Raw genomic sequence first — 17,531 nt, forward strand, 5'->3', positions numbered from 1 at the left:
AGAAATAATGTCCAGTATAGAATATAAAGTCATGCTGCAGTGGAAAAAGAATGAATATTGTGTATGACTCCCATGAGGAAGACTGCATCCAGACATCTCTTTAATGACTCAAATCACTTATTAATAAAGTCATCTGGAATGGCAAAGAAAGTGTTCTTGCTGGACTCCCAGAGTTCATCAAGATTCTTTGGGTTCATCTCCAATTTCTCCTCCATCTTACTCCAGACATGCTCAATAATGTTCATCTCTGGTGACTGGGTTGGCCAATCCTGGAGCACCTTGACCTTCTTTGCTTTCAGGAACTTTGATGTGGAGGCTGAAGTATGAGAAGGAGCGCTATCCTGCTGAAGAATTCGCCCTCTCCTGTGGTTTGTAATGTAATGGGCAGCACAAATGTCTTGATACCTCAGGCTGTTGATGTTGCCATCCACTCTGCAGATTTCTCGCACACCCCATACTGAATGTAACCCCAAACCATGATTTTTCCTTCACCAAACTTGACTGATTCCTGTGAGAATCTTGGGTCCATGCAGGTTCCAGTAGGTCTTCTGCAGTATTTGTGATGATTGGGATTCAGTTCAACAGATGATTCATCTGAAAAATCGACCTTCTGCCACTTTTCCAAATGATCAACTAGAAGTTATTATTTGTTGCTCTTACAACTGGGATCGACGACAAGACTTTTATCAGGTAGTGTACAATATATAATTTAAATGTAACAAATAACTATTCCCAATCTCTTATTAGGGGAACAGGGAACTGGTATCGATTTATGACCCACATGTTTACTTTTCACAGAGGAATTCTGAAGTACTGGTATGATTTTATACAGTGTAACATAAGAGTCTGAAGATTTAAACTTAACAAAGATTCATTGTAATTGCATAGAAAGTTTTGCCTGTAAATTCAGAATAGCTCTTCTTTTTTAATGTGTTATTATGGGTAAATCTTATCCTTAAGCATTACATTCACCTAACAAATGTGAGACGGGTCTTAAAAAGAGATCTTGTTGCTCTCCGGTGTCTATCAATTAGACTAAAAATAGACTCATAAAATTAGGCCATACTGTGCAACAACTGTTGGAGCTGGACAGTGTCCAGTGCAAGACTCTTGACAATACATTCATTGCTGAAAGACCAGTACAGCTATATACATATTACAGTTATTACAAAACTGAGTACATATACAAAAGAAGTATACTTAAAGAGCATTTTCTGATGTGTGCCATACTAATTTTATAGTATAAATTTAAGTATACTTCATGTAGTAAATATTCCGCCCTCTATGTACTAGTACTGGTAAGTGTACTACTTGAATGCCACTTGGGATTAAATTGGCCCACTTTTAGTATATAAATGTTTTCTTTTAAATGCACTACAAGTTTTTCATCTGTACTGCCAGTAAACTTGCAAGTGAATACTTAGTGAAGTTTATTTATAAACTAATTTCGAGAGGATCACGTGCTTATGATTGCTAGTGGCTGGATCCGCATTATCCAATTCTCAATGCACCAATCAGATGACTCCTAAGTCACTACAAATACCCTGGGTTACGTACCACCGATATCTTCATTTTGAAGAATCCCCCCTTCCACCCCTACTCCTCCTTCCTAGATGGGTGACACAGTGGCTTAGCACTGTTGCCTCACAGCAAGAACGTCTATGGTTCCAGGCTTTACCAAACCAGAAGACGTTTATGTGTGGAGTTTGTTCTTTCTCCCCGTGCTCACGTGGGTTTCCCCCGGGTTCCCTGGTTTCCTCCCACCGTCCAAAAGCATGCAATTTTAAGGTATTTGACTAATCCAAATCGGCACCATAAACATGCTAGTAAGTATTTATATCTTAAGAGCAATCACTACCTGGTCATTAGCTACTCCAGCAAGGGAGTTCTCGAGATCTACCTGAGCTCAAACTCCCCTCTCGCCTTGCAACGGGAGGGAGCCCCAGGCTCGAGGATCTTATGAGCTTCGGGACAGCATGCCAAACAAGCTTATAATTAATCATCAGCTTAGTGTGAACTCTTGAATAGTAAATAATTTGTTCATGAAGGAAGTGACGTCATGACAAGTGGCCAAATATAGTGTATGTTTAGATTTCTAGTGTTATAATGCAAGAATACCTGCAAGAGTTCTGTTAGTCTATTCTTAGTTAAGTAGTAGCTTTCTTTACTTTCTTCAAATGTACTTAGTATTTTCTTTCACTAGGCATAGTTTAAAAGTTAAACTGTTTGCTCCAAATGGGATATATCACCGTGAGTTAAAAATCATGCCGTATTGAGTGATTCCAAATTGAAGTGACCAAAACTAGACACTTTAAGGGGCCCTTTGGAATAAAGGATTTAAAAAAAATACAACTTCGATACTGATGCATACTTCGGGAAATATTCCTTTGAAGGGAAGCTGTTCGGTGTCACACACTGTGCTGTATTGTGAAAGGCTCATCCCTATGCATTAATCCCTTCAGAGGGACTGTTAAACTTCACTATCACACTATAACACTATCATAACACAAAAATATTTTACATTTCTTACAAAGCTGTGTTGAATTATGACTATAGCTTAGCGCAAAACTGAAGCTAAAATAGGCAAATAATTAATAATTTGAGGATATCATCAGCGTCTCTCGGGAATAGCAGGATACAAGAGAAAACCGGAGAAGGTGGAGTCATTGGTATTATCCGCATACACTCCTCCAACCGTCTCGTCTCCATAGACCTGCAGCCACACTTCATCACCTGCCTCCAAACGCAAGATCACAGAACCTGACGCCTGGTCCACATTGGTCTCCTGGTACTGGTCATAAGTGAACATGATGGCCTTGTCGTTCTTGTAGAGACTGACTTTCGCATCTTTAGTGTAGACGGTCAGATGGTACGTGAAGAAGTAGACACCAGGCAGGACACAGCGGAACTTTCCGGAAACATCATCATAGTGGTGCTGGTCGTTGTAGAAGAATTTGTTGAAGCGGATTGGCACGTTGGTGGCGGAAACAATCTCACTGAGACCTGCACTGAAAGCTGAATGGTAGGACAAGGTACTCTCGCCACGAGCCCCTTTTAGGCCTGGGTTGCCAGGAAAGCCTCTTGGTCCTGCATTGCCTATGTCTCCCTTCTCTCCAGGGTCACCGTTCTCACCTGCTTCACCTGCAAATAACACAGAAACATTACGCACAACTGGGTTTTCAGTATGGCATATACAATGCACCTGCTTGAATATATATATTATAGGTGGACATAGGTACATTTTTTTTAATCTAGATTAAAATGGCTCATTTGAATTCTGCCGAAGGCATTCAGAATATGTGTGCTACACAAATAATAAGTCTTGGAGAACGGGTTTCTCAAGCCAGGTGGCGCATTAGACCAGGGGCTTATCTCCTGTTTCCAAAATGCTTCACAAACTGCTTGAGAAACTGTTCTACTGTGATAATTGGTGATGAAAATAACTGATGTTCAATAAGATGTACTTGTGTTTACTGTTTATTCAGTTAAACATGAATATTGAACTGTAGGCCAACATAAGCTTAAAACAGGGATTTTTGATCACCTTAATCTGACTAAAGTCATAACTGAACTAAACAGAAATGGAATTAAGACGTGGAGTATGCAGATATTAGTGGCATTATTGAAGTAAACACCGCGATCAAACTATTACCGTCATGTAGGACTTTTCGCCATATTTTCCGACAAGATCCACACACACGGCTGTCAGTAAACGACCTCACGCACACACCCACGCACACAAACACATCGCAAAATGTGGAAGTTTTTTCTTTCCATCGGTGTGCGTTAGTAAATTTCATAACACTCTCAGCAGTCCTTCCTCCTTATATTAGTCTAATACTTCAGTTTGTCATGACGGCATGAATGAAATGTTTATGAGTTAAAGTGAAACTGCCGAACTGCAGTTAAAGTCAGGCATCCTGCTGATTTGATTCACTTGTTTGTCAGACGGCTCACCGGTCAGGTATACATCCGTGCTAAAATATCATGGTGAAAGTCATCATAGCTTGCGTAGAATAGACCCAGCTCTCAACCCAACTTTGAGAATAGATTAACGACGATATATTTTTTTTTAATCGCACGATAACGCAGCACGTTAACGCCGATAACGGCCCACCACTAATATATATATATATATATACTATAAACTATAATATTATATAATGAATTAATTGCAGACCGAAATGCAATGAATGTGTGATGGTTTCGGGTGTGTTAGATGCTCTTTGGGAGCTTAAGACAGTTCTGGAGGTAATAATTCTAAAACATTTTGATGTCGGACTTTGGCTGAGGCATTTTAGACTGATCAAAACAACATTTCAGATGTTTTACATTGTGGTTGGTCCACTGGTTTGTCCAATAATGCTGTCTCGCCATTTTGACTACATTGTACACATCACAAAAACATGTTTCTAAAGGTGTTGTTGACTTGAAATTTTAACCAGATGTCAGTAACAACAACAGCAATCCACACACACACACACACACACACACACACACAAAAACAAAACTAACTAGATTAGAAATTAAGTTATGTGTAGTAAACTAAAATGACACAGGGAAAAAGTATTGAACACAAAAAAAGCAAGGTGTAAAAAGGCATGGAAAGCAGCTGAAATCTCTGTTATAGAAACCAATCCTGCTGTTCCATCAGTCTAAATGAATATTATCTACTTTAGTCCTACACCTACATTAATAAATGATGAAGATGAAACCATAGGATGGACATTTATGCAAGACAATGAACCCAAACACAGCCAAGGAATCTCTCAACTGCGTTTAGAAAAGAAAATAAAGCTGCTAGAATCACCAAACTTGAACCCAATAGAAAATAAGAGCTAAAGATCAGATTTCATAGACAAGGTTCACATTTCAGTAGTTCAGTACTTTGTACCATTCCATAACTGATTTTTCTGAATGATTTTAGCTTTGTTTTATTTGCATTTTGGGATTGTTTGCATTCAAATTTCCTAATTATAGAGTTAATTACAGAGAGTTAATTATATATGTCAACAGTACCTTTCGAAAACATATTTACCTGAAACAATCATGATGTGTTCGATACATATTTTAGCCATTGCAGATGCCACTCGACAAAAAAATAAAATAAAAAAATGGAGACTCTCTATTGTTTCAAACAAATCTTCAATAAATTTAATTACTTAGTCTAACCTTGATCTCCTTTCTCGCCCCTTGGTCCATCACGTCCATCTCTGCCATCTCTTCCAGGAGTTCCACTGTGCCCAGGTGTGCCAGGAACACCGCCCATCCACATGGCACACGGCTGTCTGTCATCAGGTGGACTGAGATCTAACCCCGGTTCCTCCAGTTCATCCAGCTCATCTGTTCCCTCAGTGGTCACGTCATCCACTGCTGTCTCTAAACTGTCCTCTAGCAGCTCTTCTTGACCACCACACAGATGTCCAGTCAGGATTATTCCCAAAACGATTGTCCATAGTAGTGACATGCTGATAGTAAATGAAACATCATTGAAAAAAGCAATGTTAAACTACAGGGTGGGCCATTTATATGGATACGCCTTAAAATAGGAATTGTTGGTGATATTAACGTCCTGTTTGTGGCACATTAGTATATGTGAGAGGGCTTGTAAATAACTCATGAAAGAATAAATTTACGTTTAAAACCAAGCACACCATTGTCTTTCTTGTGAAGTTCCTAATACGTTTATTAAGGTGTATTTCATATAAATGGTATACATATTTATATATAGGTCTCCATTAATTTTCCTACGGCTTAGTCCCTTATTTATCAGGGGTTGCCGCAGCAGAATGAACCACCAACTATTCAGGTATATGTTTTACGCAGCAGACGTCCAGTATTGTAATTTATATTTTGGATAGAATAGGCTTTTCTCTGTCCTGTTTTGACTCACTTATCAGAATAAACATTTGAATGGACATATTGGATTACAGACTCAGATAAAAACACCCACAGGCTAACAGAACATGTTTGTATGATGTTTTGTATGATTACAGATGACCTTCTCAACAAACACAAAATGTTCTGCTAATTTCACTAAATGGTTCCTATTTTATTCCCATGTTTTTGTTTTTATTTTGTCTAATAAAAATGTTTTTGAAACATACTCTGTACATTTTTTTTATTGTCCAAATAGTGTTCTGTCATAACAAACCATAAATTAATGGAAAGCTTATTTATTTAGCTTTCTGAAGATGTATAGATCTAAATTTTTACTGGTTTTATGGTCCAAGGTCAAAAATGTCGAAAGATGAAGGATAGCGCATTTTGATTTCTCAGAAAACTATCCACTATTTCTATGACATTACTATTAATACACTTATTTGGAAATTTTTTTATTTATTTATTTTATGTATTTATTTATTTTGTAATAGTGTATATTTCATAAAAAACTTAAAGATCTCACACTTCTTTTGACTTACTGTTTTGAAATCTTCAATGTTTCATTTAAACTGTTTAAAACATTTTTTAATAAGGTCAGAACAAACAGATCATGTTCGATCCACCTATTGCCGACTCAAAGATTCTATATTAGCGCAATCAAATGAAAAAGAGGTCTTTCTTACCTGATCTCTGTGAGGCCCAAAAGCACAGAGCAGTGAGAGGAACCGCTGAGCGACACAGCTGCTTTTGTTGGAGACTCACTGTCATTGCTCATGGGCTTTTCTGGACTATATTTATCAGTCTAAAATGTATTTATGGCTCAATAGACAGCAGGCCGCTTTATCCAGTCTGATTCTATTCTGTCTGTCATAGACGTAACCGGTTAAAGGAGGGCTTGATTTCTGATTTAAATGCTACAGTTTCTGAAGAGCAACAGAAGTATACAACCCAGGCTCATTCTGAAAATGTAGCACTATATACATATCTGGAGAGCGGCAAATATGTCCCAGGAGGTATGTTTTTTTTTGCTGTTTTTGTTTTCGCAAATCCTCCAGAGGCCGCTGTGTACATTTTTTGTGCCATTCGTGCCTTCTTTTATTGCATAAATCCACCAGAGGCCGCTGTCGACTGACTGACTGACTGACTGACTGACTGATCGACTGACCCACCCTCCTCCTTCCCTAAACCCAACCAATAGTGTTTTCAAAAGCACCGATTGACCGACCCACCCACTTCCATAAACCCAACCGACAGCAATCCAGAAAAATAAAAGCCCTCGCCCAAATTTTTACCATGTTTTCAGATTTTACCACATTCTCACCTGGTTATTTACTTGTTTATTGAATTTTTTGACTTGTTTTTGTCTTACCTGCTTTCTGGAACAGTTCTTCACCGTACTCGAACCCCATCGTCGCGGTCAACTCCTCTTTGCGTCTCAAGTCCGCCGACATACATGGCAAGCTACTGGGCAAACTGGTAACAGCGGGAAAGCCGTCTTTTTGTCTAGGTAAGTGGTCAGCTGGCAAGCGTGAAAAGCTTATAAAACTATTGCTGAATGTCAACGCAATCTCACGGCAATTCGTAACTTTTTGATTTAGTGGCTAATTCGTATGATCTTATTCGTACAATTTGCTCATCAACCAATGATGGTTGGGTTTAGGGGCCGTGTTGGGTGCCACGCCTCCTTTTTAAAATCGTACATTTTAAGAATCATCATACGAATTAGCCATAAAACTGACTAAACAAAATACTTAAATTTTCTCGTGAAATCAGGCTGGGAAGGCACTTTTCTGTCCGTTTTGTCAGTAAGCCACATTTATAAATAAGATTCCTGTTCTTTGAATTTTCAGTTTCGTAGTTGCAACATAGACTTATTCTGAAAATGTAGCCCTTTATACATTTCTTGTGATCGAGAATTATGTAGTTAGAGCAACGTATGGCTGCATTTCATTTTTAAAAAGACGGCAGTAGGACACCGTTCCTTTTTGCACTTACCAGCTGCTTGCTTACCTCAGTGTACACAGTTTTTCCGCTGTTACCAGTTTGCCCAATGGCTTGCTGTGTACATCGAGTCCTGCGAAGAATGATTACAGAAAGCAAGTAAAACTAAAACAAAAGCTAAAAAAAGTAAATAACAGGGTGAAAATGTGGTAAAACTGAAAACGTGGTAAAAATCAGGCTGATGCGAGGGCTGTTCTTTTTCTGGATTGCTTTTGAAAACACTATCGGTTGGGTTTAGGGAAGGAGGAGGGTGGGTCATCCAGTCAGTCAGTCAGTTAACAGCAGCCTCTGGTGGATTTACACAAGAACAGCAGGTACGAATGGCACCCGAGAGAGAAATTTGTGATCTCAAAAAGCATACATAGCAGCCTCTGGTGGATTTGCACAAACAAAAACTGCAAAAAAAACCTACCTTCTGGGATGTTATCTAGAAATGTACATAGAGGTACGCATTCAGAATGAACCTGGGTTGGAATTAAACCACCTTAAATCCACATTTGAGTCATAAGCATAAATAAATAGATTAACATGTATTATGGCATACATTCACTTTTAGCAAGGTTTCTGCGCAGACTATATATACATTTCTCAAATGCCTAAATTTCTAATAAAATTCTTACTTTTTCTGCACTTTTGATATTTACTCAAAATTTAGCCAGTTCACACTGTGAAAAAATATTCCTTCATGTTGTCCTAACACAAATTGATTAAGTTAACTTAATTGTTTTTACAAACTTAAGAGGATTGAACATAAAACAATTAAGTTGTTCCTAAAAATTAACTCAACTCATTTTAAATATGTAGTTTAAACAAGCAGCAAAATATATTTTTAAGTGTATTCTGAAAGCAAAGCTGTGCATTTAACAAATTGATTCCCTTCTGCTCTCTTGGATTTTAAAAATTTGTTTATGTAAAATATAAAAATATAAAATCTCCATCATTAATGATCCTGGTCCCTCTATTTGAGTTGAGTAGAACAGAGTAGAACTCAACCAGATGGTGGCAGTACATGTTCATCTAATGCTATTTTGTGTTTACACTTTAAACCATTACTGGACCTTCTCTGTCCCCTTTAAAACACTGTTGGCAAATACTGATTTACAATACATGTTTCATTTTACAGATGTAAAACTAGCTTTGGTTAGCTGGCAGAAGCAGACTTTCTAGATCAACCGTCAGTCCACCAGATTGTCCGCAGAACGGTCAATTGAAAGAAACAATTATTAAAATTAATGCTACTAAAATCACAGTAAACTATTATTAAAGCTGATCTATAGTACACATAAATAACCTACAAGTACACTGAAAAAAATGTCTGCAAAATTGTTGCAAACAATTTATGTGTTGAATTAAAAATAAATAAATTTAGTAATGTTAACTACTAATAATAGTAACTTAATTTGTTTGTTTAAATTCAGCCCAAATAATTTTTTACAACCACTTAACTTAGAATCATCTTTGAATTATTTTTGAAATTAAAAAAATATATATTTCTTTAATTTAAATAACAATCATGTGTTTTAAAAAATAAATTAAAAATAAGTAAAAGTGAAACTATGTAATTAGTATAACACTCAAAAAAAAAAACAACATCTAGTATTTGTTCAAGCTACTTATTTAAATTAGTTTGAAACAACACAATTCATGAGTTTTTTTGGGTGGCAACTTAATTGTTTTGTGTTCAATCCACTTACATTTGTACAAGCAATTCAGTTGATTTAACTTAATCGATTTGAGTTGGGACAACATGAAGGAACTGTGTGAAACCCAGTATTTTTTACAGTACTTAAATAAAAAAAATAATAAAATTCTAACTGAACTATATTAACTTAATTCCTTCATGTTGTCTCAACACAAACTGATTAAGTTAACTTAGTAGTTTTTACAAATTTAAGTAGATTGAACATAAAAAATTAAGTTGTCCCCCCAAAAAAACTCATGCTTCAACTCATTTTAAATAGTTTGAACAAACAGCAAATGTAATTTTTAAGTATAAGCTTAAGTTGCCCGTCACAATAATCAATATATCTACTCATCACACAACACATGGACATGACCTTAATCATTTTTGTTGATGCAATATACAGTTGAAGTCAGAATTATTAGCTTCCTTTTGAATTTTCTTTTCTTTTTTAAATATTTCCCAAATTATGCTTAACAGAGAAAGGAAATTTTCACAGTATTCCCTATAATATTTTTTCTTCTGGAGAAAGTCTCATTTGTTTTATTTCAGCTTGAATAAAAGCAGTTTTAATTTTTTAAACACCATTTTAAAGACAAAAATATTAGCCCCTTTAAGCTAATTTTTAATTTTTAATAGTCTAAAGAACAGTACAGTTCAGTACAGTACAGAACAGTACAGTTCTACTCAGCTGTTCTACAGTTCTACTCAGCTGTCATCCAATCCATCCTCTGCACTTCAATCACCGTCTGGTTCGGCTCAGCTGCCAAAACCGACCTCCGTAGACTACAGCGAATAGTCCGGACTGCTGAACGAATCACTGGCACAACCCTTCCTACACTTCAAGAACTGTACTCTTCCAGAGTGAGTAAAAGGGCTCGCAAAATCACTCTGGACGCCTCACACCCAGCACACTACCTGTTCGAACTGTTACCGTCTGGTCGGCGCTTCAGAGCACCGAGCACAAAAACAGCCAGACACAGGAAAAGTTTCTTTCCTCAGGCTGTCTACCTTATGAACAGTTAAATATTCCCCTACTGTGCAATAAATATGTGCAATACTTTCTCATACGCACTTGTACACAGCACCTTATATAAATATACAATGCAATACTTTCTACATTCGCACTTGTACACAGCACCTTATAACCTGTATATTTATAACAATCTGTACATACAACTCAACATCCAGGTTTCTTCACTAACCGCATCTGTTTAATGTTCATCATTTTTTATTATTATTATTTAATTTTTTTCAGATTTATTTTGTGTTGTCACTTTATGTACACTGGAAGCTTCTGTAGCCAAAACAAATTCCTTGTGTGTGTGAAGCACACTTGGCAATAAAACTGATTCTGAACAAACCATCGCTATACAATAACTTGCCTAATTACCCTAACCTGCCTAGTTAATCTAATTAAGCCTTTAAATGTCACTTTAAGCTGTATGTCATCATGGCAAAGATAAAATAAATCAGTTATTAGAGATAAGCTATTAAAATTATTATGTTTAGAAATATGTTGAGAAAATCTTCTCAACGTTAAACAAAAATTGGGGAAAATTAAACAGGGGGGCTAATAATTCTGACTTCAACATGTGGATGTCAGACAACTGAAAATAGATCTGGTAGAAGATATCACAGCCTCTGTTACTTTTCACCTTGTTAACATTTATTATTATTTATTTAGGATATGCATTTTCACATTCTGATTCCAACGCTTCATTATTAAACTGTTAAAATGACTATAATTATATTAAGAATAAAATATGATGTGTTCTTTGGAAGAGTGTACTTGCATTGTGATGATATTATATTGTCAATCTGGCATTATATGATGAGTCTTAAAATGACAATATCGTTCATCGCAATCTATTTTCTTGAAATATATCATTTTCTTGTAAAACACAGTGGTTCGCTTAAAAAAAAATCTGAGATGTAAGTTTTGTATCAAAGTCTATAAAACAAGAAATTTGTGTCATATTAGCAGTAGTCAGTGTTCAAAGTAAACCTTGAGTTGATGCTGCTGTAATTCATAATGACACGCTGACTGAATTTTCTCTCTGACTGGATTTTCTTCTCACAACCAAAATCTTCAATGTATCCTGCAAGTAATACCCACAATATTGACTAAAAATGAGGAAAATCAGGTACCCCTTGTCTCTTTTGAAAGATACGACTTGCCTTGGGACGCTGATGTCCACATAAAGTTATTTTTGTGAGAATATCATGCTGCTCCCTGATGGGCTTCTTCAAATTTAATCCGTTTACTTATTTGCAGCTCAGAGAAGATTTTGACGCATTACAACTTTCTTGTTTCAAAAAAAGTTTGAGGAACTAAACTTTTTCTTCTTCCTCCTCTTTTTTTTTTTTTTTTTAAACATCCGCAGTGCACCAGCCATGCAGACAAACGTAACGATCACACTTCATTTTGATCAGTGGTGTAGTCCTAACCAAATAGGGGGTGTACTATTACCCACCCAATCCAAATTTTAAAAGTAGGCAAAGAAACGACGAAAGTCAATTTATCTTTAATTCATTTGATTCATTTTCTGCCACCGTTTTTATATTAAATTTAAAGGGGAATGAGGCGATCATTTAGTAGTGTAGAGGTAATAGTAAAAGTGTTAGAGGGGCTGAATGGAAATATAGGAGGGCTAAAGTGACACCCATGCTGTTTTATAATTTTACTTGAACGTTTCAGCGAGACTTCATTCAACTGATTTGTTGTGATCTTCGAAAAACTCAAATACTCAATACACAAAAATTAGGGAAGTCTAATCACCAAAACAAGTGAGTATACCGAGAGTATGATCCTCAGAAGTCGTAATACCCAAACAGCTCGTGGAAAAAAGTAGGCATACCGAGTATACGTGCGTATAGCAAGGACTACACCACTGATTTTGATGGTCTGTTTGTTGAATTTAGGTAACATTGCATCTACATGCCAAGTAATTCTCAACTTATAAGTAGACTGTGAGGTTGGGGTTAGTGTTAGTGTAAGACATGTACTTGCAGAGTTTCTTATAGTCACTTAAATGTCTGTTGAAGTAGCAGTATCAGCAGATATTAAGCAGACAGGCTACTAATACTCGAATGGACCATCAAAATAAAGTGTTACCAACGTAACAATAGATTATGATTTCTGCTTCCATTAATTTACAGTTGTGAATTGCATTATGGGAGCTTGACCTCAACATTGTCGACTTTTGATGTTAAAAATTCAACAGTTTAACAAAGTGACTTTTAATTGACATTTTAGTCGTTTGAAATAATATAATGTGTATGAAATAATATATAGAGAGAAATAAATCTGTAAAATAACAGAAAATGTACTGGCAGGTTATTACCAGTTTTTTTGTATAGTAATATATAACACCAACCCAGACAATATATCACTTTAATAGGCACCTTTTTTACTCCTTTATTTAAGATTTAAGTCTTTTGTGTCTCCAGATTGTGTCTGTAAAGTTTCAGCTCAAAACACCCATCAGATTATTTTTTTAGACCTTTTAGAACATTAGATAGTTCAGCTCTGAGCATCTTGTTGCTGTTTTTGTTGCCTGTGTCTTTCTCCACGCCCACCCTTCCCTCATACCTGTCAGAGTGTGCCTCAATCTCCACCACTGCTGCATCAGATAAACAGCACAGTGACAGACATGAAGGAAGCAGTTTGTGAGAAATACTACAGTAAGAACTTTCCCTGCGAGATGTCAGTTTAGGTGAGGATTGAACCCAGGTCTCTTGGACACAAAGCTGGGGCTTTTCCCTGCTGAGCAAACTCCTTTACAGATGAACCCAAGAGCAGAAGATTAAGGGAACTTGAGGCTTTGGTTTCAGAAAAAAAATAAACAAATGATCTTTACTTGAAAAATAGAATGCAAAGTACTACAGAAATGACTGAAGCCGAGCTTCCAGTAAACAAGTAAAACAAATAAGACACGATGGTCAAAAAAGGCACAACAGTAAAGTGTCACTTAGCTTCTCTAGACAATCTGGAGAACACCAGGCAGTAATGGCTCAAGACTGAACACAGTAGCTTGTAACACACACACAGGTGTTGCTAATCAAGCTTGAGTGGTGGCACACAGCAGATGGTGAGTAAGTGGTGCCATCCACTGTTCCGGAGGAAGCATAGAAAAGGGATCCTGTAGTGCGAGAAGACAGGAGAACCTCCTTCTGGTTAGGAGGGGGAATACCGCTTAATGAATTCTTACATTCCCAATGATTATTTGATGTATTTGTTGTGGAGTTGCAATGATGAGTCACACCAGTCACACTACTTTTTTTCCACGGGCTGTTTGGGTATTACGACTTTTGAGGATCAATCATCGCGTATATCGTAAGTATACTCGTAAGTTTTCATTACAAACATACAGTTTTAAAAAGGTTTTAAACTTGTAAAACTCATTCTTGATCACATTTGATGATCACAGAGAGCTCAACAGATGTTTTAATCCTGGTTGCTTTGCGCATGTTCTGACTTGTTGATATGATTATACGTGTTATTTTAGAAACATGTTAATCACGACTGTCAATCAATTCAGTGGGCAGGGAAATCGCAGTCATGTCATGTTGCTGTAAGGGTTTGAGTGGGGGTCAAACCCGGGTCTATGGTGTGGTTAGCAGTAGTTTTCATTACATGAGCTAAAGTCAGACACTGTTGGCCCAAGAGCAGTCCACAACGTATGAATTCCAAAAAAAATAGTCTTTACTGACTGAAGGAGATAATAGCCCTCTACTAGGTATGGCTGATGTGAAACTGACGTTTCGACACAGTATTGATATCCCGAAGCGCAAGTGTTTCAAAACACTGCACCGAAGCATGATCCGAAACATCCAGGTCACGTGACTAAAGTGTTTCAAAGCATCGATCAGTTCAGAAGCGCTTCGAGACCTGGCGAATCTGCGTTTGACTGACAGGGTTGGAAAAACTTCCGTCTCATATAGCCTAGTGAACAGTGCGTGTAAATGTTGTAATTGAGCTTCAAATGACTTTTGGGTTCGAATCCCGACTTATACAAATACTTCGAATTCATGATTTTATGTATTTTAATCATGTTACTGTTTTATGGTGTAGTCTAGATAGGATACAGCTGCTGATACGCTATCAATTTAGCATCATTTTAGTAACACTGTAAAACAATAATGAATATTTTTTCAGTACTGTAGATGTTAATAAAATACAATGGGAAATTTCATGAAAAATATAAATAATTCTTGTTAACTTCTGGCCACAACCGTCTCTGATCTAGCAATAACCCTGTTTTATGACCAAAACAAGACATATTTATTCACAAAGTGTTTATTCGGATGTCAGAGCAATGTTGAAACAAAATGATACAAGAACAAAGCATTTTAAACTGATATTAAAGCATTTCAAAATAGCTTTGTCAGCCTGGATTCGAACCGACTATACTCACATGGTAGTCAGGAACCCTAAACGCTCCACTAAATCACTTGCAGATTCAATCTCACAAAGTGCTCAATTTGTTCAACTCTTCTTTGCATACATAAAATGACCACTAGGTGTCACTGTACATTTATCTGCATTGGACTTTTACGTTATCCTTGTAAATAAACCATCTTTTTTTACACTTCCGGGACAAGGCCATTATTTGAGAACTTTTTTTTTGAGTTTTTTTTTTTTTTTATTGGTGTTGGGCATCCCACACCTGTTAGTGAACCCATTCCGGGTCCACTACACAATTACGCACAGCGGCATGGGAAACATTCTGATATACTACACTTCGTAGTGAGCACTCTCACTGCTCACAGGGCGCCACAGCAAGTGGCAGTAGTGAGCTCGTGGGTCATGGGCCATCGCATGGGGTTTCAAAAGTTTCAAAGCTTCGAACCATTTGCTCATGAAGCCTCGCTTTGCCCACCACTACCCTCTACAGCCAGAGTTGAAAAAGTACAACAAAAATAAGAAAGCAGAGCTTCCCAAAATATATAAAAAATAATATAGACACAAGGGTCTCTGAACAATCAATTTAGAACATAGCAAGCAAAGACGAGAACAACTTAACTGGATGAGTCAGCTAAGAGACAGGGTTCAGGACTGAACACAGAGCAGGATACAAAGCAGTCTTATATAGAGCAAAGAACAGGTGCTGGTGATTAGACTGATTACAGGGGAGATAGAAGGAACAAGAGTCACTACCGCCATCTAATGTTGAGGAGTATAGGGCAATATCACTGCGCCCCCTGGTGGCTTGGAGGACGTGATAAAGTGCTGAGATATTACAGTTGCGGTCGGCCTCAAAATGGGAGGGATTTGGATCCTATTTTAATGTCATGAAATTAAAAAAAAAAGAAACTTATTGGGTTTATATCATCTAAATATGACTGTGGACACACTACACCTACCTACCTAAGCTTTTCAAGGTTAAAAGTTGTTGGAAGAAAGATCAAGGTCCCACAATGCAATTCAAAAGCATTAACAAATGGGTAAAAATGCCAAACATGCATCACAAAATACAGAAAACTGCTCATTTAGATATTTTTTTAAAGTATATCAGTCTGGATTCGAACCCACTATCCCCACACATACTTTAAAAAATATCTAAATGAGCAGTTTCTGGCTCTCATTAGAGAAGATGTGACATGCAGAAGTGTTTTATTTCATCACCACCCCATCACTAACATGTGTATTTATTTCAAACGATCATACCAGTATGCATTCACTTTAAAAGGTTTTACGAACCTGGCCAATTAGATCTGAACCGCAAGAAAAAAATGAAGATCCCTGCTGTTTTCATTTTAGATATCCATCATCTTAATTGGTCTCTATCAGCTTTTTTTGTTGACAAAATTCACCGCCTTTCTCATTATTCTTTAAATCCATGTCTGAAGACGTACGACTCAAATAAAAGAGATTTATTCATCACAAAAGTGAGACATCAATGAAAAATAAAGCATCTTGACCAAAAGAAAAGTGTCCAAAGAGGTTTCATTTATAAGGTCTAGACAGATTCAGCTAGAGGACTGCTGTTTTGATTGAGCCAATTGTACATTTCTGGTTATTCAAGAGAGCTAAAGGGGAGTGAAAATGAGTACATTCCAGCATATTACTTTTAATAAAGATAATGGAAACTGAGAAATCTAAATTCCTTTGACACTTCAGAGAACTGAGTACTATAAAAATAACCCAAAACTAAAACGGCAAATTTTCAACCCATTTTGAATTGTTATTATGTGATAGTGTGTTTACACTCTGCCTTCAAAGTAGATGATCAATGCCTACTTCTATGTCACTGTCTTTTTGACTCCACCCACCAGTTCACGCTGCAGTTGATTAATTCTAAAACCCTAATACTGTGTTCACACCAGATGCGGCATGCACGAAACCACATGTAAATAAACACGTGAACATTTTGAGTTTACTTGATTCATTCGTGCATCAAATTCACTTTCACAATAGATGCGGGTTCGCATCATAGGTGGGGCTTCTGTCTGTCCGGTGACTCTAGCTTCATTGCTAAACAGCCAACATGGATTTTATTGAAAGAGCAGCTGTGCTTTAGGAAGGCTGGAAAACAGTGTATATTCATTTGGGTTGATACTGTGTATCAAACTTTTGGTGTATATTGCTTTATAAAACAAAATAGCAGCTCAGCTCTCAGAACATAGTAAACGTACCATAGGTGTACACATTATAATTTGCTGCTTACTCCATATAAATTTTAATATAATATATAATATTTTATTTAATATATTGCACAGACCTATATAAAGGGTTAATGGTTCCAACTGATGATCAGCAGTAAAAATTACAAGTTTTACTTCTTTCCAACAGGGAAATCCAATCATGAACTCTCATTTTAAAATGTTTGTGACCACGTGAGTGACTATGCAATTTGGTGTGGATTAACATACTGGTACTGATCTCAGTCGTACTGCGTTTTTTTCCAACAGTTTCATACTGTATGTTCACTGGACAATGGAAAAACTGGCTGACTGAGGA

At 36.8% G+C, this 17,531-nt stretch overlaps 1 protein-coding gene across 1 annotated transcript; it reads right to left on the reverse strand.

The window, feature by feature from the left end:
- Nucleotides 1-2,095: 2,095 nt before the first annotated feature.
- Nucleotides 2,096-6,650, reverse strand: adipoqb (adiponectin, C1Q and collagen domain containing, b). Its single transcript, XM_056465717.1, has 3 exons — nucleotides 6,567-6,650; nucleotides 5,173-5,468; nucleotides 2,096-3,141 (listed from the first exon to the last, which is right to left on the reverse strand). Exons 2-3 carry the CDS (start codon nucleotides 5,465-5,467, stop codon nucleotides 2,612-2,614), a joined length of 825 nt encoding a protein of 274 aa, XP_056321692.1. The 5' UTR covers nucleotide 5,468; nucleotides 6,567-6,650; the 3' UTR covers nucleotides 2,096-2,611.
- Nucleotides 6,651-17,531: the final 10,881 nt, after the last annotated feature.

Source organism: Danio aesculapii, chromosome 2 (assembly GCF_903798145.1).
Source record: "Danio aesculapii chromosome 2, fDanAes4.1, whole genome shotgun sequence".
Taxonomy (NCBI): Eukaryota; Metazoa; Chordata; class Actinopteri; order Cypriniformes; family Danionidae; genus Danio; species Danio aesculapii.